The sequence below is a fragment of the Heloderma suspectum genome, chromosome 13, assembly GCF_057233095.1.
Source record: "Heloderma suspectum isolate Gila_16-S chromosome 13, 16-S_ref, whole genome shotgun sequence".
In the NCBI taxonomy this organism is placed as follows: Eukaryota; Metazoa; Chordata; class Lepidosauria; order Squamata; family Helodermatidae; genus Heloderma; species Heloderma suspectum.
Genome location: NC_139470.1, coordinates 8903005 through 8926296, shown reverse-complemented (window position 1 = coordinate 8926296; position 23292 = coordinate 8903005). Strand labels below are relative to the sequence as shown.

The 23292-nt window shown below is 47.5% G+C and overlaps 1 protein-coding gene across 1 annotated transcript in view; it reads right to left on the bottom strand.

The window, feature by feature from the left end:
- The window catches only part of TMEM132C (transmembrane protein 132C), a 291113-nt gene extending 268585 nt beyond the window's left edge, over nt 1-22528 (bottom strand). The window contains exons 1-2 of the mRNA XM_084820472.1: nt 22493-22528; nt 21550-22388 (exon numbers count right to left, since the gene is read on the bottom strand). Coding sequence (XP_084676598.1) covers nt 21550-21616 — 67 coding nt within the window. The 5' untranslated portion in view covers nt 21617-22388; nt 22493-22528. The remainder of the gene's footprint in view (nt 1-21549; nt 22389-22492) is intronic.
- Nucleotides 22529-23292: the final 764 nt, after the last annotated feature.

Genomic DNA, 23292 nt, shown 5'->3' with positions numbered 1-23292 from the left:
TCCTTTGTTGTTGTTCAGTCGTGTCCGACTCTTCGTGACCCCATGGACCATAGCACGCCAGGCCTTCCCGTCCTGCACTCTCTCCTGGAGCGTGCTCAAGTCCATACTCATTGCATCAGTGATGCTATCTAGCCATCTCATCCTCTGCCGTCCCCTTCTCCTTTTGCCTTCAGTCTTTCCCGGCATCAGGGTCTTTTCCAGAGAGTTTTCTCTTCGCATTAGGTGGCCAAAATATTTGAGCTTCAGCTTCAGTATCTGTCCTTCCAATGAGCACTCAGGGTTGATTTCCTTTAGGATGGACTGATTTGACCTCCTTGCAGTCCAGGGGACTCGTAAGAGTCTTCTCCAGCACCATAGAGTATCCTAGCTAGGGACAAAGAGCGGGGATGAATCCAGGATCTTACGTTGGCCATGTGTCCCAATTTAGAGAGGACACATCTATTTGAAGGGCTCTCAGAGAACTCTCCTCTGTTAGAAAGCATCTTCTTTTTGAAGGGTTGTTCAGTCAAAGTCTGGTTTAATAATAAAGAATCATCAGCAGGTGCCTGACCATACGGACCCTTGAAGACAGACCAGAGGTCCAGGCAGCTCCCCAAGACTGCCAGGTGTTGGTGCTGGTCCTGGCAGAGAGGGTAAACTTTCCAACATCACAATACTTCTTGGATGGAAAGGCAGGTGGTTCAAAAACTCTGGATGAAACCTCAGTTGTCAACTCTCTTTCAGCCTATACCAACCTCTGAACCTCCCCTTGACTGCATGAAGAAATCAACCTTGTATACAGGTGAATACTTCCCCAGAACACCTGTGAACCTCACAGGAATATCAATAACAAAGCCTCCCTTGATGTTAGCAACAACGGTTTTGTGGCGTGGTAGGAATGGAGTTTGATAACAAGCTTGCAAGGGAGTGTGTTTGACCCACAACAAGGCATTGCTTGGAGACCCCATCCTTTCAGGCCAACAACAACAACAACAACAACAACAATAATGCCTTTAGAATAGCAAGATGCATTTCAAGATGAAGAAAAGAATCCAACCAAGACATGAAAGCTCCTTCCAACTCCAGTCAGGTGGAAGAAAAGGTCAACACTATACTGGGAAATGTGAAGGAAAACAGATTAAAAGGGAGGCAGTCTGTCTTGCTTAGACACTCAGCATTGTTGTCTCAGCATGGCAGCGCTAGGCCCAAGAGGATGCAGCTATTAGGCCCAAGAGGCCTGGGCTACTGGTGATGCAAATGCGGTCCACCAATGTTCGAGATCCGAGTGCTGCGTGACGGAGTGAGCTCCCGTCTTCAGTCCCAGCTTCTGCCAACCTAGCAGTTCGAAAGCAAGAAATTGTAAGTAGATAAATAGGTACCACCTCGGTGGGAAAGGTAACAGCGTTCCGTGCACCTTGGTGTTCAGTCATGCCGGCCACATGACCACGGAAGCATCTCCGGACAGTGCTGGCTCTTTGGCTTAGAAATGGGGATGAGCACCGCACCCTAGAGTCACGACTGGTTGGGGACACCTTTACCTTTACCTTTAATCACATATGGATGCCCGCGGTGAGATTGATAAAACTCTTAGTTTTGCTGCCCATCTTGGACTACAAAGAAAGAAGGAGTTTGTCAACTTCCTTGCAGGCCAAAGTGCATGCCTGGTGGGCTGTATTCAACTTGGTGGGACACAAGTCATGAAGTAGCAAAACAGTGGGCCAATCAACAGGTCACATCCTGTTGTGCTATTCCTTTTCTCTTATGGGATGGCTATTTATTTATTTATTTATTTGTGTGGGCATATATTTGTTGGTTGGTTGGTTTATACAATGTATAAGCTGATTTTTAGCAGGGGAAACACCTGCCAGGGTAGGAAAATGTGAAACCGCAAAACATGGTAAAACAGTAATAAAACACATGGAGGATGGATTCATCAGTGGCTTTCAGCCTTGATAGTGAAATGGAGCTTCCACATCAAAAGGCAGCAGCTCTCTGAGGTGGGGGGGCTGCAGGGGGAGCCTTTGACTGTGAACTTTCAAAGACATCTGTTTGTCATGTTTTCTAGCTTCAGTCCTCCCTCTGGTTCAGAGGAGGACTTAGCGGGGAGACTTCATATAGTAATCCATCATCTGCTACTCCGCAATCTTCCAGACCATGGATTTACCAGATGCCTCAGACTCAGACGGCACCCCTCAGATGCAGTCCTCATCACCTCCATTCCATAGGAGCCAGTGGCTACATATTTGGGCAATGGCCCTTTACAATGAAGACAGCTCCTCAGAGGAGCAGTTAACAGCCAGTTCATATCTGCCAGGCTGAGACAACCGATCTGAGTGAGTTCCAGCTAGCATAGACCTGTTCAGGGTCCTAACAGGCCCTGCCTAGTCTGACCTTGCCTTGCCATCCTGCTTAGCTGGACTTGACTCTGCTTCATCGGACTTGTCTCTGCTTCATTGGATCTGATTCTGCCTTCCATTTTAGTAACATGCAACTGCTTCAGATTGGCTCCCCTCGAAACCTTGAGCTGAGCTAGACAGGAGACTATTGGGCTGTGGAAGCTGGAAACAGAATGGTAGGAAGATGGTCCTTGTTCGCATCAAGCAAAGGAACCATTATGTTCCTAATACTACATGGATCATGAGCAATAGTCTTCTAGTCAACACATGGGTTCCTGGATATGCAACAGTTATGTGAACGAGCAAACCGGTCAGGCCGTTGGGCATCTGAGCACTTATGCTAGGATGTGAACTAACATGCCAGTCCTGTTGCCACCACATAGAATCATAGAAGCATAGAATGGTGGGGTTGGAAGGGGCCTACAAGACCATTGAGTCCAGCCCCCTGCTTAATGCAGGAATCCAAGTCAGAGCATCCCATTTGTCCATTTCTGCAATTTCCAGGGGATTTGAGGCTGGTCCTGGTTGAATTTTGATGTGGCTCTCTGAAAGGCTAGACAGGGTTGGAGTGGGGGGTTGGAGTGGGATCATAGAATCATATAATCATAGAATAGTAGGGTTGGAAGGGGCCTACAAGGCCATCAAGTCCAACCCGCTGCTCAATGCAGGAATCCAAGTCAGAGCATCCCTGACAGATGGCTGTCCACCCTCGTCTTGAATGCATCCAGTGTGGGAGAGCCCACCACCTCCCTAGGGAATTGGTTCCATTGTCCTATTGCTCTAACAGTCAGGAAGATTTTCCTGATGTTCAGCCGGAATCTGGCTTCCTGTAACTTGAGCCCATTCTTCTGTGTCCTGCACTCTGGGATGATGGAGACAAGATCCTGGCCTTCCTCTCTGTGACAACCTTGCAAGTACTTGAAGAGCACTATCATATCTCCCCTCAGTCTACTCTTTTCAAGGCTAAACATGCCCATTTCTTTCAGTCTGTCCTCACAGGGCTTTGTTTCCAGGCCCCTGATCATCTTTGTTGCCCTCCTCTGAACCCTCTCCAGCTTGTCTGCATCCTTCCTAAAGCATGGTGCCCAGAACTGGATACAGGACTCCGGATGAGGCCTAACCAGTGCTGAGTAGAGGGGAACTAGTACTTCCCAGGATTTGGAAGCTATGCTTCTATTAATGCAGCCCAAAATGGCATTTGCCTTTTTTGCAGCCACATCACATTGTTGGCTCATATTCCGATTGTGATCGACAACAATTCCAAGATCCTTGTAGTGTTGTTGAGCCATGTATCCTCCATCTTGTAACTGTGCATTTGGTTTCTGGAGAGGTCGGGCAAATGCCGGGGGCCCATATCACTGGTGACACCTGTTGGGGGCCCACTGCTACTTGGTAGGCCACCTTCGGTGCCCTCTGTGTGTGTTTTGTGGTGGTAGCCATGGTTGTTGTTGCTTTTTAATCTGCAATATGCCAGAACGGAGACTTCATTTCAGAGAAATAAAGACGATGGCTCCAACTGGGGCTGTTGAGAGGACTGCCCATACAGACGTCTGGGTAGGCTCACCTTGCCAAGGCACCCCATAACCCAGGAGCTGTGCCTGGAGCATGTGCTCAACTACATGGAAAACAGTACCCTTGCAAAAATTAGGCATCTGTTGTTCTTATGGAGAAATATTGCAAGCAGCAAAAGCACACCTTTGTGTAAGGTGAGAATGTCTGCAGTGATGTAGAGAAGTTCTCACATCCCTGAATACCTTCAGATTTATAGATACTTTTCAGAGTTCATAAACAAATCTTATTTGCAGACACCGGCCCAGCATCAGCAGGTGGCAACTGGCCCTGGGCCCCACCGTCCCATCCTGTGGGGACTGGTGAAAATTAGTGGCTGAAGAGGCATCAACACTACAACATCTCCTCCACAGTGGTGGGTCATTGTTTGCTACTTGTTATCCCAGGCCAGTAGAGAGATAAGTGTTTTGTTTCTGCCATCCACAAAAGGAAAACATTGTGATTACATGAAAGGCTGGAAATTCAAAATAGTAATGCGTGCGCACACACAGGGAGCACGAAGCATTTTCAGCTGTAACGAGAAAGCCTGATCCTGCACATGTTTACAAAGAAATCAGTCCCGTTTACATCAGAGAGACTTGCTCGCAAAGACTGCAGTCTTCGCAATCATCCAGAGCACCTTCCTTGCAGATTCCCAGTTCCTAGGAGGAATCCATAAGGAAGCATGTGCTCAAACTGTCCCTTGTAGTAGACTATTTCCAGTGACAGTCCCCAGTTACTCATTGTTTTCATTTCAGCATCTGGGGGCTCCCTTGTTCAAAGTGTCATTCGGCAAGGTCCCTTCCTTCCTCCTCAGCCTGTGTTTCTAGAAGTTAAGTCTCCGAGTTTCTCAGCGGAAGGGCACAGCTAGGGTGGTAATTCTGTTCTATTTGTGCCAATTCGCATTGGCACTAATACGCACTTGAGCAAATGCACATTAGCACTGCTGCAAATTACTGAAACTGCCCCCCCCCCCGAAAAATCACTCTGAAAGTCTGAGGAATCTGCACAACTCAGAAAAAGCTGGTCCACTGAGGAATCACAGGTCAGCTTCATTGAAATCCAAACTCATTCGGATCTGTTGGAGTTTTCTCCGACATTCCTATCCCCTAGATGTTGCCACTGTCATATGTGGCAATGTTCAGGGCCCCCAGGAACACTGGTAGCACATTTTCCAAAATCCAAGCCAAATTTGGACTGGATCAAGGGAAGCATCACCCACTGTTTGCTGCTACAGTCACTTGGAGGCTTCTCACCAGGTAGAACCTTGTTCTCCAGCTCCTGTGTGAGACATGTACCAAGCCATTTTGTCTTTCCTAAGGGTTTGCCATAGGCAGATAAAAGAGTTTTAAAAGGGGGGCCCATATATAGAGAGAAAGAAAACAAAATCACCCCACTTGTAACTCAGAGGCTAATAACATAGCCTGTTAAAATGACTCTGGAAATACTTGATGAGTTTTGGGCTCATATACTGGATATTTATACATCTTTCTATCTTTTGTACTAAAGTGTTCATTGGTTTGGAAAAACTGTCCAGAGCAAGCTAGATCAAGGTTTTCTCTCAGCACTTGTAGAACACCCTGCAAAGGAACCAGATGGGTTTCATCTCTCCCTTCTACGATTCTACACTGAAATGGAGAGAAAATAAAATCCACACACTAAATCCCAGGTTCCATTACACCGGCCACAAACCAGAGGGAATTAAGTGCTTTGTATTTACTTTCTACTTTCTCTCTCTCTCTCTCTCTCTCTCTCTCTCTCTCTCTATATATATATATATATATATATATATATTTGGTGTGCTAAAGAGACCCCTGCAACTCTGCTCTTTCCAAATATATAAGCAAACATTTTTTAGGAACACTCCATTTTCAGAAACTTTCCTTTCCCCCTCTCTTTTATTTTTATTTTATTTTTGTTCTCCTCCTCAATAATAAAGACTTCTATCAGTGGGGGGTTTGTCTTTTTTTTTAAAAAAATAAACCAATATATGTTGGCTTGTGATTGCCTTTGTATTTTTTTCAAAGCCCTCCCCCTTTTTGTATAATAAAACAGCTCTCAAATCAGCATGTTTATCTATTATGCTTCTGCCCAACTCTTCCTTTACAAATCACAGAGATGGCTATGTTAGCATCCTGTTAGACCCCAACCAGACACTGATTGGGGCCACCACAATTGTGCTTCATGAGTGTAAGGATGTCAGAGAAATCCATTTGTAGGGGACCTTTGACACATTTTCCTAGATTTGGCCCACCAGACTTCATTTGAGTTCCCACTGTGGTACCCAACTCATCTCTTTCTTCTCATCCCTGTGGGAGCAAGTGATACCACCAAACAGAGCTACAAAGAAATCATGTCAGACTTCGAAGCTTTGGGAAGGAAACTCAAGAACTTTGGGGCCCAGGTAGTTTTCTCATCCATCCTTCCAGTAGTTAGAAGAGGGATAGAAAGGGAAAGAAAAATACTCTGGGTGAATGACTGGCTACGAAGATGGTGCCGACGAGAGAGATTTGGATTCTGGGACCACGGACTATACTTCCTGGAAGATGGACTGTTGGCAAGGGACGGGTTGCACCTCACAAAGGCTGGGAAGAAGTGTTTGGCCACAGCATGAAGAACTTAATCAAGAAGGCTTTAAACTGAATCCTACGGGGGAGGGAGATGTAAAGTGGGGGGGGGGAGGTAACAATGGATGTAGGTTCATGCACCACAGTGGAGAGAACAGCTCTAATAGCATCCAATAATCGTCTTCAGACTCATGTAGGAAGAAAGCCAGACTATGAAGCACATGGTCTTCAATGTCTATACACTAATGCCCAGAGTATGGGAAACAAACAGAACAAACTTGAACTCTTAATACAGGAGGGAAATTATAACTTGATAGGTGTAACTGAAATTTGGTGGGATGACTCCCATGACTGGAATACAGCAATTGAAGGATATAACTTGTTCATGATTTTTCTGCTCATTTGTTTCAGGTTTAGAAGTGGAGGCTCAAAGGAGGAGGAGGAGGAGAAAGGCTGGATCACCCAAGCTCGTCTCCCCCAAACACCAAGAGGTGTCAAGTGAGCCCTTAGTAAATGTCTTAAGTAGTTTTGTCAGCATCACAGTTCACCAAAGCTCACTTTCGGAGAGCAAAGTTCACTGAATTGTCTGGTAGTAGAAGAATTCCTGTAATTTTAGCAACACAAATGGCACTGAGTTGATAAGATGCAAGCTCAATAATGTAATATTATTTGAGAAAGAGGAGAAGGAGAAGGAGAAGGAGAAGGAGAAGGAGAAGGAGAAGAAGAAGAAGACAGGCAAGAAAGGAGCTGACATCCTCAGGTCAATTCACTCACTAGCGCTGAAATGAGGTGGCGGGGGTGGGGGTGGGGGGGATGAGGGACCTGAGGCTGTGTATTGGCCCAAAATAGAGCAAGCATGGGAGAGGGGGTGTCTTTCCACTTACTAACTTGAAGAGACACTGGAAGCGCAGGAGCAAAATTATCTGAATCTCAACATATTCTCCTCAGGCTTGTACCACATCTTTACTGCTCAAGAAATGATTTTATTTTTTACAAGATAAAGAAAAATAAAAGCCGTGACCTTTTGAGTGTGCTATTCAGTCGTCGCTCTTTTAAAGGAGCTGTATTTATAAGGAAACGGGGGTGGTTCCGGCACAGTACGATGACTATACGTTTACTTGCCAATGGGACATTGCTTTGTATCTCTATTTATGCCCTTATTATTCTTAAGTGCCCCTCACTTAAGAATGTGAGAAGAGCCCTGCTGGGTCAGATCAATGGTCCCGGCAGCATCGTGTTTCCCCACAGTAGTCAACCAGATGCCTCTGGGAAGCCCATGAGCAGGTCTCCATCAGTAGCCATTCCAGTAAGGTGCAGCTGAGGTGGAGAGTAGGCCATGTCACCAGCCCTGCAAAGAGACAACCTATATCACGTCCTTCCTGCAACAGACAGCAATGGAGGAAGGCAAAATAGGAAGTGGCACCATGCCCCCAGCCCTGCTGAAAGACCGCATGCTTCTTTTCCTCTCTTCCCTCCCCACCACTTTTTCCTTTTGCGTTTCATGTCTTTTTCAAATGTAACCCTAAAGGCAAGGACTGCCTTAATACACACACACACACTCACACCGGGTGTTATTGCCAAATATACAACTGGATCACAAGTGTCTAGGCAAGTAGCATGCACACTCCTCCCAGAAGGCAGATTTGGTTCCTCCTGTTCTTTCTGAACACACAAGTGGGTGTGTGATCTTATCTGTTGGCAAGCTATCCCATTTCAGCACGAACTTGGAGAGGATCAGACTTTCCTATGTTCACCCACACAAGAACATAAGGTGAGCCATGCCGGATCAGACTGAAGGCCCATCTAGTCCAGCATGCTGTTCCACCCAGTGACCAAACAGACGTCCCAATGGAAAGTCCTTATATAAGCAGGACATGAATCCACAGCTTGTGTTCCCCATCAGCTTGCACTGAGAGGCGCACTGCCTCTGAAAACTGGGGACAGTTTTGGCCATGATGGCCGTCACGGCTCACAGCCATTGGTGGTCACATCCTCCATGAATTTGTCTAATCCCCATTTAAAGCTGCCCAAGATGGCAGCCATTGCTGCATCTTGCAGTAGCGAATGCCACCGTCTGACTACGTGCTACATGAAGAAGCACTCTGTTTTGTCTATCCGGAGTCACTCATCATTCAGTTTCGATGGGTGAGACTGGGCTCTAGTATTGTGGGAGGGGGAACAGTGAGAAAGGGGAGGCATGCTAGAAGTGCATAAATAATTATTCATGGTGTGGAGAAAGTGGACAGGGAGAAGGCACGCTCCCTATGTACTTTCTCCACACCATGAATTATTTTATCCACATCTATCATTGCCTCCCCTTCCTCACTGTTTTCCTCCCCCCCCCCAAGTGAAAAATCCCCAAATGTTGTAACCTTTCCTTATAGGAATTGTTTTTAGATATATGTTGTCTGTGTGTGTGCTGTCTGTTTATAGGTTTTCATGTAAATGCTTTTGCACTTTGCATGATATATTTTAATGTTGTTTATTCTTCATGATGTGCCCAGAGAGCTTGGGCTGTTAGGCAGTATAGAAATATCATGACATGAAATAGGGCAGTTGCATTTTGCTCTGCAAAATGAGGACAAAGCACCTACCTTTCTGGGTTATTGTATGATTGCAACAGGGCCAGCGTCGGCACCTGGCATCCTTGGGCAGATGTCAGGAGGACCTCAGCACCCTAGCTGGGCCCACAGCTTATCCCTCCCCTGCCCCCTCTTAATTTTTAAACCCCTGCCTGGCAGTCTGTTCAGCACAAAGTGGCTGGATCAGGCCTCCGTCTTAATCTCCCACAGTGGTTCCAGCCTAGTTTTGTTCTGGAGCACTTTGGGAAATCGAATGGGTTTGCAAGACCCAACCATCCAGCCCTTCTTGGGGCACTGAAGCAACAGCCAGGTAGGATGCCAGAGAAGAGGCCCCACCAGTGGGTTTGAAGGGAGGGATAGTTTGCCCAGGGCTCCCCTCAAACGTGGAGCAGGCACAGCAATGCATGTGGGGCTTAGAACATCTGAAATCTGCATACAAATGCTAAATATTATTATGTATTAAGAGCTTTGTTGACTTGGTGTATTGTACTGTTTATATTGTATACAATCCAGGAAAACGTTTAATTAAAAAGGAAAGGTTAGCACCATTTCCCAGGAAGTTTCATGCCCGTTTTCAGGTCTGGCTGCTGAGTAAATGTAAATAGCTAGAAGACTGCATCCAAAGGTCTGGAATTTAGCTTGCATTATGCAAGGATTGCCTCTTTTACATTGCTGTCCTTTGGATTTTCCTCCATGCTGTGTCCCCCTCCAATCCCCTTGCTGGTCCATTTCTTCTTTTCTGTGGGCAATACACACAGACCCTAAAACAGAGCCCTCTGTCACTGAGACCAAAGAATGGAGTAGGACCCAAATATTTCCAGCAGCTAGAATTCCCTGATTGGCTAGGACATCCTAGCCAATTGTAGCAGCCTTATACTGCCTTATATTGAACCAGACCATTGATTCATCTAGCCCAGTACTGTCTACAGTGCCTGGCAGTGGCTCCCTGGGTGTCTGGCTTTCCCTACCCTACCTGGAAATGCCAGGGGTGGAACCTGGGGCCTTTTTGCATGCAAAGCATGTCCTCTGCCCCTCAGCCACAGACCTTCTTCTCTTTTCAGGAGACCACAAGTGCTTCAGGGATCAGGGAAGTGGAATCGGGAAGCACAGATGGAAACTGAATGTTCAAAGCTGGGTCACAAGAAACAGAATAAGATGATCTAGCGGGCAAGCCCCATAACTCCCAAAGCAGAAGTTTCTGATGCCAAGAATAAATAATTGCATCAGATCCAGGGCACTTCCTATCTCTAGGCACGATGTTCAACATGAGGGATAACCATAACAGGACTATTCAGGTCTCAGGAGGCAGACTTGCACCCCAGCCTTCAGCTAACTGTCTGCCTCTCCCCCAAATTGTCTCCATCGTTCCTTCATTTAAACAGATGCCTGGCCCATCCTACAGACTAGAAAGAGAGGGATATTTTTCCTTCCCCAAAGTGATGCCTTTCCGATTCACACCGGTGCCAGAGTAACCTCTTTATGAAGGAACTGCCTTCTGACAAAGCTTCCTTCAACCTGGTGCCCCCCAGATTTCTGGGACTTCAACTCCCATCAGCAGGGATGGCCTAAGACATTTTGCTGCCTGAGGCAGAGCAGCAAATGCTACCTCACCCACCTACCCAGGTAAGATGCATAGTAGCCAAAAGCCTGCCATGTTATTCTGATACATGAGGCAGAAAATCCCATGTGCACCTCTCCCCACTCCTGGCAGTTGAAATACAATGAAAAATTAAATAAATAAATAAATAAATAACAATCTGCTGCCCTTTCATGACACCCCAAATCTGCTGCCTGAGATGTCTGCCTCACTCTCCCTCATGGCAGGGCCAGCCCTGCCAATCAGCCTCAACCAGCATGACCAATGGTAAGGAATGCTTGCAGTTATAGTTTCTCTTTTCCTTCTCTCTTTTTTCTCTGTTTTATTATTGATGGGTCCTCTTAAGAATACTGTAATGTTGGAAACTGTAGAAGACAATTATGTTGTTGGTGTTAGTGTTCTTTATTTCATTTATAAAGATAAAAGTGGAATTAAAAGTATTATTAAAAAAAGGGGGGGAATGCTTGCAGTTGCCATCCAAAACATCTGAAGGGCAACAGGTCCGGGACAGCTGTTCTAACAGTTAGTTTCCATAAAGAGTTCACTGCTGGCTATCCTGGGCCATTAAGAAACATCAGTCTGGTTTGGGGTGCATGGTGTCATAGCACAGTCTTTGTCCAGGTCTTTGGCATGGTGTCAGAGCACTTCAGCCTTCCCCAACCTGGTTCCCTCCAGATAACAGGGACCAGAAGGTCTGAACATATAAGACTAGGGATGTCAGAGAATTCCGCCATGGATCTTGGTGAGGCCGAATGCCAGTGCATTCGGTCCCGTGAAATCCATGGTGGAACAAAGCCCCCCCAACCCCAACCCCGCGAAATGGGCCCGGAACAGAGCACCTACCTGCTGCTGTCCGCATTAACTTGTGAACGGCGGCCGCTTCTGCGGCCGCCATTTGCTTCATCCATGTAGCCGTGATAGGCTACATAAATACTTACATAGCCTATCACAGCTAATGCAGGGGTGCCATTTGCATCCCTGCAGAAGCCGTGATAGGCTACGTAAGTATTTATGTAGCCTATCATGGCAAAACTAAGGGAACACAAATGGCAGCCGCCGTAGCCGCTGCCATTTGCATTTGCTTTTTTTTTTTTGCCGTGATAGGCTACGTAAATATTTACATAGCCTATCACAGCAAAATACAGGGACGCAAATGGCGACAGCTACGGCGGCCACCATTTGTGTCCTTGCAGGCTGCCCAGTGGCTGGATGTCTGGCTGCAGGCGGCCCTGGCCAGCGGTTCCGCGTAATCTCCACACAGCGGAGCTGGCCGGAGAGAATTTCGGGGGGGTGGAGGGACAGAGCGCCTCCCCCCCACCGCCAATGTCACCCTTTGAAAAGGTAAGTGGCTTTCGTACATCTCTATATAAGACTGATTCTGGCCTACTTGCACTGGCTGCCTATATGCTTCCAAGCCCAATTCAAAGTCCTGGTTTTGACCTATAAGCCTACATGGCTCAGGACCACAGTATCTGATGGAACACCTCTCCTGGCATGAGCCGACCTGCACGCTAGATGCTACACTCTGCATCTAAGGCCCTCCAAGGGAGGCTCAGAGGGTTGCAACAAGGGAGAGGGCCTTCTCAGCGGTGGCTCCCTGTTGCTGGAATGACCTCCCTGACAAGACCCACCTGGCACCAACATTGTCATCTTTTTGGCACCAGGTTAAAACTGCCCTCTTCTCTCAGGCATTTGACAGCGTACAATGAGTCTCTTGACTGTCTCTGGCTGTTTGTTTTTGTTTTAAATACATGTTGTTGTTGTTGTTGCGGGTGTCATTTGTTCTATGTTATTACGCGAATGGTGTTGTATTTTATATAATGTGTTATAATGGTTTTTAATGGTTTCAAACCACCCAGAGAACTTCAGCTATGGGGCAGTGTAGAAATATAATGAATGAATGAATGAATGAATGAAATGAAATGAATGGATGAATTCCCAAATGTAGCCACATTTTGAGTACATTGTAACTGTATTTGCCCCTATGTACTCCTGGGTATCCTTTCCCCTCCTTGTATTCCCGTCTCCTACATTGTCTCTCCAAGTGGTGACATTTTGATTGTATACTCCTCGATGCTGGAGTCTCCCCTCCTTCTCCTTCTCCCTTTCTCATCGCTTTGTACAGCACCACGCACATTGACCATGCGATCCGAATCATCCCCAGTACAAGAATCCGCTGCGTTTCTTTGGATCGCTCGATGCCCTCGTCTTGCCTTTCTCTGCAATATTATCACATTTCATCTGTGTATTTGGCCTCGTCTTCAGACATCACCTACATCAGAAGTCGCACAATCTGTCGAGCTCGGCTCCCGCTGCCCCAGAGCCATAACTCAGCTCGCGCCGCTGTCAGAACGGAACAGGGCTAGCACCGCATACAGTTTCGGGCGACGCGTGGGACGCCGCCAGATCGCAGAGCAACTGGGCTGCTGTACTCAGCACCGCAGGTGAGGGCTGCTAAAATGCTGAGTCAAGATCATCACCTGGCTGAGGCTCTCTAGGACATTTCTTAACCGTGCCCCACATCTCCGTCCGATCCACCAAGGCGATTCTTACATCACAAGCGGTGATGCCATCCAGAAAGGCCGGAAGACACATATATGAAACAATGCAAAAGGAGATCAATCCTGTTCCCTCCGGAACAAAGCCAGGCAAACCCACTTGGTTAATTTGTTTAATTAACAAATTCTCTAGTTTCTCTCTCTCTCTGCTCCAGGCACTACACTAAATGGAAAATCCCCCCTCCCCCCTGCAGGCTCCAGTTTTCATCCTTGCAGGAATCTTAATATTTCCCCTCTTTTCTGAAAAGAGAGTTAATGGCTTGGTGGTTCCCAGTGGCAGCTGCTCGTAACGCTTCCAATGGCGCCTCTGCACATGCTTCTCTTGCCAATGCCACCCCTGGTTTTGATGGAACAAAATGGCTTTAAAAGGCCTGGTTGTTTACAGCTCCAGCTTCTCTTCCCTTGCTTCTCTCTCCCTCTCTTTCTCTGCCTGAAGGAGAAGTGTTCAACTTGTACCTGGACTCTCTGTGCCTGTAGGTGGGAGCTCACATGACTGGGTTCTCCTCCATATGTAAACAGTCAAGAAATACACAAATCCCTGCACACAGAAAACTAGCGTTTCAAGGAAAAGGTTCCTAGCCTAGCATTCTTCCCTGAAATTTCCCTGATTTTGTTTCTTTGCATCAGTTCAGGGCTATAAGAAGCCATCTGGGGCAATTCAAGAGCCAGCCAGTAGTCAGAACCATACAGTAAGTCAGGACCAGAGGACAAACTGGGAGGAGGGATTGAGGAGAAAGCCCAAAGTTTCTGAAGGATAATCAAGGAGTATTTTTATTATTATTATTTATCTAGCTGAAGAATGTCTATGTCACTCCTCAGCTAAAAAGGCTCCCAGAGGAACTTACACATAGGCCTTCTTCACATGGAGCTTTTATCCTGCAATTGAGATGGCTCCCTCACGGAGGTTTGTGGGCTCTTTACATGACGCCGTGAACCTCCAGGGCGTCTCCTGCACTAAATGTCCTTTGTTCCATTTTTAAATACATCGCAGATAATGAGCTATCAAATTACCCCGTTTTGTTCCGCTTGAGTTCCCTCTGTGAAAAGAGGAAAAGTGCCAAGAAAAGGAGCAAGAATAATGAAAGATGTGGAAGACTCAGATATGGGAGAAGGAGGGGGAAGGGGGGGAGGAAGCACATGCAAAAAAGGGAGTCCTTGTGATCCCGCATTTAAAACAGAAGCAGAAAGCCCCATTTTAAATGCAGGATTTTAGGCTGGTGTAGAGATGCCCATAATCAAGTAAAACAAGACAGTCCCTTCCTGAAGGCTTTCAACCTAAAAATCAGAACTAGGGATGTACGAAAGTCACTTATCTTTTCGAAGGGTGACATTTGTGGGGGGGGGGGAGACGCTCCATCCCTCCCCCCTGAAATTCTGGCCGGCCGGCTCCGCTCTGCAGGGATTCTGCAGAGCTGCCAGCCAGCTTTGCCCGCGGCCGGTCATCTGGCCGCTGGCTAGCAGGGACGCAAATGGCGGTGGCTGTAGCCACTGCTGTTTGCATCCCTGCAGTCAGCCGTGATAGGCTACGTAAATGTTTACGTAGCCTATCACGGCTGATTTAAAAGAAAAACAACAACAACATGCGTATGCAAATGGCGGCACTTGCGTTCCTTATTTTGGCACGTCTTAGTCTACGTAAACATTTAAAAATAGCGTCTACGCTATTTGCGTTCCCCTTATTTTCACCATCTTAGTCTACATAAATGTTTATGTAGACTAAGATGTGCCAAAATAAGGAACGCAAATGGCGGCGCCCATGGGCGCCGCCATTTGCATACGCACTTTTTTTCCCCTTTTAAATCAGCCGTGATAGGCTACGTAAACATTTACGTAGCCTATCACGGTGTTTTTTAAAAATCTCGCCTTGATAGGCTACGTAAATCTTTATGTAGCCTATCATGTTGTTGTTTATTTTAAAACTGGAAATGGCAGCGGCGGCAGCCGGTCGGAAGACCGGCCACCGCAGCCGCTGCTGCCGAACCGCTGCCAAACCACCGCCGGAGCCGCCACCGCCAGGAAGATCCTCCCAGGGTAAGTCCCGTCCCGGGGGCGGGCAGGGGGGTGGCAGACCGTTCCGCCACCGATTTCAGGGGGCCGAATGCGCTGGCATTCAGCCTCCCTGAGATCCGTGGCAGAATTCTCTGACATCCCTAGTCAGAACACACAAGGAAAAAGGTGCTCCTATCTTAAGGAGCACCTCCAGCAACACCAGACAGGCCGCTTAACAAGATCAGCCTCGGATGGCCTTCTCTCTGTCCCATCAGCCAGGACAGCTAGACTGGTGGGGACGAGGGAGAGGGCCTTTTCTGTGGTGGCCCCCACTCTGTGGAACTCCCTCCCTAAGGAACTCCGTCATGCCCCCTCTTTAATGAGCTTCCGCCGTGCATTAAAAACGTGGTTGTTCAGGCAGGCATTTGGGGTGGGTTAGGGTATTTTAGAAAATGTTTTTACTGTAGAATTTTATTGGTTTAAACTGTTTTATTATTTGTTGTACATTGCCCAGACTGGCTGGGTGACCAGCCAGATGGGCGATCAATAAATTTAATAAATGAATGAATGAATGAATGAATGAAACAGGACGGGAAGAGGGGGGAGAAGTAATGATTTCAGAAGGGGTGGTGAAATGGCCCCACTTCCCCATCTCATCTCCCTCAGTACAGCCAGCTGTAACAGCGACAGATGAGGGAGGAAGAGCTTTCATGAGTAAGATCTGCAGCAGGGCTGGTGGAATGGCCCTGCTCTCCTTTTCATCTCCATCAGTATGCCGGAGCTCAGGAAGACCTTGTTGCTCAAGCCAGGCTCAGCTGCAACACTGGAAGCCTTCATATACTCCTTCCTGTCCGGGAGGATTCAAGGACCAGTTATAGTGGGTGGGGTAGTCTGAAAGTTCTTCACTGAGAAACTGCCGCTCACAATTCAGTGGCTTTCCACACGGGGCAGTCACATACAGATCCACCCATTCCTGGCAATGTGTTTGTTGGTGAGGGACCATCCAATCAAATTAGCTCCCACCTCTATCTGGAGTCTGAATGCTCATTGGAAGGACAGAAACTGAAGCTGAAGCGCAAATATTTTGGCCACCTAATGCGAAGAGAAAACTCCCTGGAAAAGACCCTGATGCTGGGAAAGATTGAAGGCAAAAGTAGAAGGGGACGGCAGAGGATGAGATGGCTAGATAGCATCACCGATGCAATGAATATGGACTTGAGCACGCTCCAGGAGAGAGCGCAGGACAGGAAGGCCTGGCTCTATGGTCCATGCGGTCAGGAAGAGTTGAACACGACTGAACGACTGAACAACAACTATCTGGAGTGGGACAGTTAAAACACAGCTTTATCTCCTCAGTAAAAAAACTAGGCCTTAAGGCAAAGAAAGATGCAATGGGGGGAGGGTAATTTGGAAAGCACACTCCTTGTGTCCAATGTAAACATGTTTTTTTTCTCTTTTTTTTCCTATCCTAGGATGAGCTCTGAAAACATACTTCCGAAAGTTTTCAGCATGGACAGTTTGAATTGGGGGAAAGCTAGTGGTGAAGGGCGTCTATTGGCTAGCACCTGTGAGGTCAGAAATGCAGCAGGATATTGCAGAACTGTAACGGGTGCCAGGAAAGAGCATCCAAACTGAGCAAGAGAAAGTATCAGAAGAAATGGAATTGTGGTGGAGAGGTCAATGGAACGTTGACCCAACAAGAGCCTCATAGAAAAAAGGTGAACTCCGTCTTGGGGACTGAAAATGAAACTGCTCTTATTATAAAGCCTTCATAGAAATGTACGGTGAGATGATGCCACCCGCAATACCGCATGTCATTCTGGTCACCATGTCTCAGGAAGGGTATTGTAGAGTTTGAAAAGATGAAGAAAAAGAGCAACCAAAACGGTACAGAGGCTGGAGCAACTGCTGTAGAAGGAAAGGTTATGGTGTTTGATGCTGCTTAGCTTAGGGAAAGAAAAGAAGAAGAAAAAAAACTGAGTGAAGAGGAAGACAAGGTAGAGTGTTCAAAATTATGCCTGGTGCATGGAGAAAGTGGATAGGGAGAAGTCTCTCTCTCTCTCTCTCTCTCTCATACATGAAGACGGGGTCATCCCATGAAGCTGAATGGTGGGAGAGTCTGGACAGACTAAAGAAAATAAATGTATGGGTTTTGTTTGTTTGTTTCCCCCCTGTATACCCCTGTTTGCCTCCATTTCCTCTGTTGTCTCCCTTGTGTCAGATATAAACTCCATGGGGGAAGAGACCTGTCTTTCAGGACTTTTTAAAGCACTATGCCCATGGATGGCACTATATAAATATTCTTGCTTTATTATTATTTCCTCCTCCCTAGGGATGTATAGATTTTGTAATAACCCGTACTGCCCATGTGTTGTGTATTGTCGGCCATCTTTCATTCCATCATCCACTCATTGACAGAATCAGATCTTTTTCTAGGGATATACAAGAATTTTGTTTCTGTTTGCAAATGTGCATTTGCATGAATACGCATTTGCGCTAATGCACATTAGTGCAAGTATGCACTTGCGCAAATACACATTTGTGAAAATCCCCCCAAAGTAAACAAAAATGGTTCACAAGTTTGCATGACTCAGAAAAAGCTGGTCTGCTGCAAAATCCATAGGTCAGGTTAATAGAAAGCCAAACTCATTTGAATCCCTTGTGGATTTCTCCGACATCCTTACTCCTCTCCCTTCTTTGCATGGTGTCTCCTGTACACCCTCCAGTCAAGTCCCTTTTGCAAGAAAAAACAACAAGAACTACCACCCACTAATTAATTTCACGCACCTTCTGCATCCCCTGTTGAGATTCACCCAGAAATCTCAGAGCTATCATCTGAGGGGTGGGGGGAGAAAAGAAGAGGTTGCCCAAGGCACACAAAGACAGCTACAAAAGCCAAGAGTCTTTTATTAGTAAGCTTCTTACGTCATTCCCAACAGCACAGCTGATGCCAACAGGATAAGATGAGAAATAAATTTGTTTACGGGTCAAGAGGAATACAGCAGCGACAAAACCAACAAGGGACCGGAGGCCTCCATGTTTCTCTCTCTTTCTTTTTCTGTCCCCCGCCCCCGCCTCTCTATTCAGCTTCACTGCCAACGTTGTTCCTTAGCACCTGGAACCTTCAAAAGCCATAACGGAGCAGAGAGTTTAAAGAAGGGGGCTAACCCCAACATAAAGCTCCTGTGAAGCATCACATTTTTTTAAAACAACAGCAAACAAACAAACCTGCTAGCAATCTTTCAAGGGAAAGCAGGAGGTCCATTGAGATGAGATGAAAGAGACTTTTAAAAATAAAATAAAAGTATCCAAGTGTTTTTGCTTAGAGGTTCTGTGCTGCTGCAGTTGTGTGCCAGAGGAAGCAGTTTATATTCATTCATTCATTCTCTCTCTCTCTCTCTCTCTCTCAAACACACACACACACACACACACACACCTTTTTATTAAATATAGTGATAAACAAAACTGTAACCATCTTCCACACAATTTAGAGAGATGGAACTTGGCACATTTACAGTATACATACCCACTAAATGGAGTTAATTTTAGTTTTTCATTCTAAAGAGAGGGGGAACTCTCTCAACCCCACACAGTTTGCTGGGGCATGATGGCTCTACAGAAGATGTCCACCCGAATTAATATTCCCCACTCTCCAACACTGGTGGAAATGTATATGGGAGAAGCGGATGGATTTCCCCCAAACTGGGAGGTGAAGTACTTCATTCTCAAAACCATCTAACAGCCTTCCAAAAGAGGACAGAAGCATCCCTTCAAACTTCTCTCGGGAGGAAGGAAATGCAGCTCAGTAGTTATAGCTTCAAGCCCATAGCTGTCCCTTCCAGAAATGTAATACCCAGCCTATGAGACAGCTTGCAGTGCCTTGACCAGAGCCAAAGCTCCAATGGCATTCAACTAATCCCCTAATACCATTCAGAAGCAGTTTCCGCCAGTCTCTGTGTCCCGTGTCTCTCCAAATTGCTGCACATGGATGGAGGGAAGAAAACGACTGAAGAGTATTTTCAGCCACAACAACCAACAATCTCAAGTATCACATGGCAAACTTTGTTCACTGCCTCTCTCAGTTCGATTATACCCAGTACTTCCACCCATAAGAGCAACACTGGAAAGAAAGCAAAACGTGGTGCCTCTAAACCCTTGATTAAGGACCAAAACAGACAGGGCTTTAAGTCTGTATGCAGAAGTGACATCTTTTAAATTTCATTTTCATTTTCACTGTAGAGTAGGTGCAGGGTCCCTGATCCAGATTGTGAGCCTATAGTAGGAGGACTTTTAAGATCTTGCTCAGGCCCCTGTGTTCAGTCGTTCAGTCGTGTCCAACTCTTTGTGACCCCATGGACCACAGCACGCCAGGCCTTCCTGTCCTGCACTCTCTCCCAGAGTGTGCTCAAGTCCATATTCATTGCATCGGTGATGCTATCTAGTCATCTCATCCTCTGCCGTCCCCTTCTCCTTTTGCCTTCAATCTTTCCCCTACGCCTATTCTGGAGTAAAAATATAAATAAAAGATGTTGGAGCTAGAGGCAGGTTTAGAGCCATGTCTATTTTGGACCTTGGAAGAAAGCTGAAGTCCATCTACCCTAATGCATGAATCTTCTATACGTTATCCCATGTTATATCGTGGTTCCTCTGCCCTGGCCAAGTGTGTACACACACGTACAGCTCAGAGTGTGCTGCAACAGGTTTTAAGCACCAATGAATTGCACCCCACATTGCAGGAGAGAATACTTGAGGGGGGCAGGAAGGGAGAGAGGGAAAACTGCGTGTGCTAAGTGACGGGGCAGAGTGTGAAAGTGGGAGACCATCAGCTAGTCAGAAGCTTGTGTTTTTTGCATGATTATTGGGAGTTTAGAAGGGATCTAAGGGCCTACAGTGAAAATCCATAAGAGCCCTGCTACAATAAATAGCACTGTTCTGGACGGGGGGAGGGGGGACACAAAGGAAAATGGTGGAGAAGCTGCAAAGAGTTTAAGGAGTCAACCCGTTGCACTCAAGACAAACAGGCTTTCAGGGAATATCGACTTGGATGGGCTTCCCCAGTGTTTAGGGCTGGATTAGAGATCAACTCAAGCTGAGTAAAAATATTACAAAATGATTGTTGGTGGGAAAAGCAAGGGTGGGGGTGGAAATGTCCCCTGAAACAGGTGATATGGTTCCTCTGCTCAAATCATGCTCTGCAATCATCGCTCCCCCGACGCACCTACTCTGCCCTTACACAGCAGCCACATCAATAAGCCTACTAAAGTTACTAGTCCATTTAAAACATCACCACCACCACCACCACCACCACCACCACCACCACGTGTCAGCAGTCCATCTGCTCAATGGTTTCCAGGATAGTCATTTGTAACACATTTATGGCCTGCAAAAACAAAGCGGGGTGGTGGTGGTGGTAAGGAGAACCAAAGCTCTTCCAGTTTACAAAGTCTTAGATGGTTGCCTAGAGCTGACGCTAGGTCGCCACCACATGCACTGATGGAATCTTGCAGACTGCATGGAGTACCTTGATGAGAGAAGGGGAGGGAGGGGTTGATAGGTAGTTAGCCCAGCCTGGGCAGGGTGCATGAGCATGTTGCATGAGATGGCTTCCCAGTTCCAAGAGGCATTCCCTCCATTTCTGGAATGGCTTTTGTATCCCATCCCACTTGCATTTTTTTTTTCACTAGTGAGGTTGTCAACGGTGCCCCTGCTTTAACTGTGCCTTTAGCAAAAATTAGCAGGTGATCACTCAGTGGTCCAGGGTCCCGAAGCCCTGGAGATATGGGGGGGGGGGCATGACCACCCAGGGAGGAGCAGGTAATGAGGACATCAGGATAGCAGAAGCAAACTCGATTTCATTCCTGCAGTCATGAAGGTGCTATGATTTAAGTGAGCTTCCAATGCAAAACTGCACACACTCAAAAGTATTTTTTTAAGCAGTGTTGGCAAGCATTTTTTACATATAAGGAATGCAGAAACTGTTGTAAAACTTGGAATGGTGGCGCAGGGGGAGAGATCGATGTCAGTTACGTGCCTCACAACTGAAGTAAGATGCGCGGCCAGCTAAGGTCCCAGTAAGATCATTAGCTCAAGGGTCTAAAATTACCTAGTTGCACCCCTGATCACCATTCTCTCTATGTCACAGAAACGGAAAGCGTCACCTCCCCCATTTCCCCCTACGATGCTTCTGATGAAAGGCACCGGGGCAAATCAGGCCAGGCTGTTGCTGCCGCTGTTTGTCCTCCCTTGGTAAGTTGGCAACTCTGGTTCCCTAAAGAGACACTTGCCAAGAAGCCACTTGAGTGGAGATCCCCTTTGCAAAAAGGTAGCACTCACCTCTGCACAGCAGAGCTCGCAACAGCAAGCTGAAGGCCAGGAACGGGGCAGGCGACAGAGCACCCATCTTGAGGGTCCCCTGGCAGGATCAGCGGGTGAGGAATCTTGTATCGAAGGGGGTGGGTGGGGTGGGGGTCGCTGCGGCTTCCCCTCAGGAGTCAAGGGCGGTTCTTCTTAGATACTTCCAGCGTAGCATTTCCTTGGAGCCTGCTCAAAGTTCCACTCCATCACTTCTTCTGCGGTCGATCACCTTTCTTTCTCGCCATGTCCAATGACTTCCCAGATGGGGGTCCAAGGAGCAGAAGGGGACTCCCCTCCCCCAGCACCCCCCCAAAATCTCCACGCCACCTAGTCATTCAGAGATGCTTCTGCTGCTGGATAAGGTGCGTGACTCCGGCCAAAGGAACATCCAGAAGAGATGGGGGGAGGGTGAGAAAGAGAGATAAAGAGACACCAAATGCTCCCTCTCAGATCGCTCTGCAAACTTTCTTTCCCGCACCCCACCTCCTTTCTCTAGCGAGTCGCCGGTTCGAGCTCCGGAGCTGCGTAAAAAGTTGGCAAGAAGGAAGAGAGGAGCAGCAAGGGAAAATAACAGATCGTTGTTGGATTTAGATGCTTCTCGGGGAGGTTTTCTCTCTTCCCTTCTTTGGAAGCAATTCCAGAAAGGGCATCTAAAAACACGCGCGCGCGCGCGCACGCACGAAACACCAGCTTTTGTGTGTTGTGGTGTTGCTTTCTTTTCTTCCTCCTCTTCCTGCCTCTCTCTCTCCTCTGCTGGGCTCTGTCTGGTGGTTCACTGCTTGCCTCCGTCCAGCTGGCCACTCCTTTGCTTCGGTTCGCTGCAAAAAAGAAAAGAAAAGAAGAAGAAGAAATGGAAGAAAGCCTCCAGCGATCGCCGATCCCGAGAGGGAAACAGACACATACGCAGCGGGAGAGACTTTACCGGAGACAAATTCTCCATCACACAACAGACACTGGCACGCGGGGGGGGGGGGGGGAGGAGGCGGTAACCTTTGGGGCGCCCTCCAATCGGAGCAAGGGGGCTGTGTGTGTGTGTGTGTGTGTGTGTGTGTGTTTCTTACGGGTCTCGACTGGGAAGCCCCGGGGCTGAAGTCGAGGCGCCGGACCGCTTCTTCCAAAATCCCAGACGCGCCACGGTCCGGATCCGACGCGCGCTTATTCGGAAGGAGTAGCCCGGAGCCCACCGTGGCTTGCTTACGACCAAGTCGGCGGGAAGAGACTTGCGAACCTGGCAGTCGGCTCTCTTCCTAGGCATGTTTAAGAAGTCACAGGGGCTTACTCCGGAGGAAGGGGGAGGAGGCGTGAGGCCTCATCCTGGACATGTTTACTCAGAGGCAAGTCCCACTGAGTTCCTGGGCTTTACTCAGGAGTAAGGGCAAAGAGGCTTGCAGCCCGATCCTGCGCATATTGACTTGGAGAAAGTAGGTCCCACTGCCTTCATGGGGTTTACTCAGGAGTAAGGGGAGAAGAGGCTTGCAGCCAAATCCCGGTCATGTTTGCTTGGAGAAAGAGTTCTGCTCATGAGTAAGGGCCCCCCACCATCTGCCACCTGACACGACCGTCCCTGATGGGACTTGATCCCAAATAACCGTGGGTCTGAGTACACCTTGGGTGGGGGGGGGGTGGAGGCGGGAGCCTGCCCTTTCTTGGCACTGGAATATCGGAGTAAACCCGGATCAAGCTGAGTGGCAAGGCTCTGTGGGCTAGGCTGTGGGGAATGAA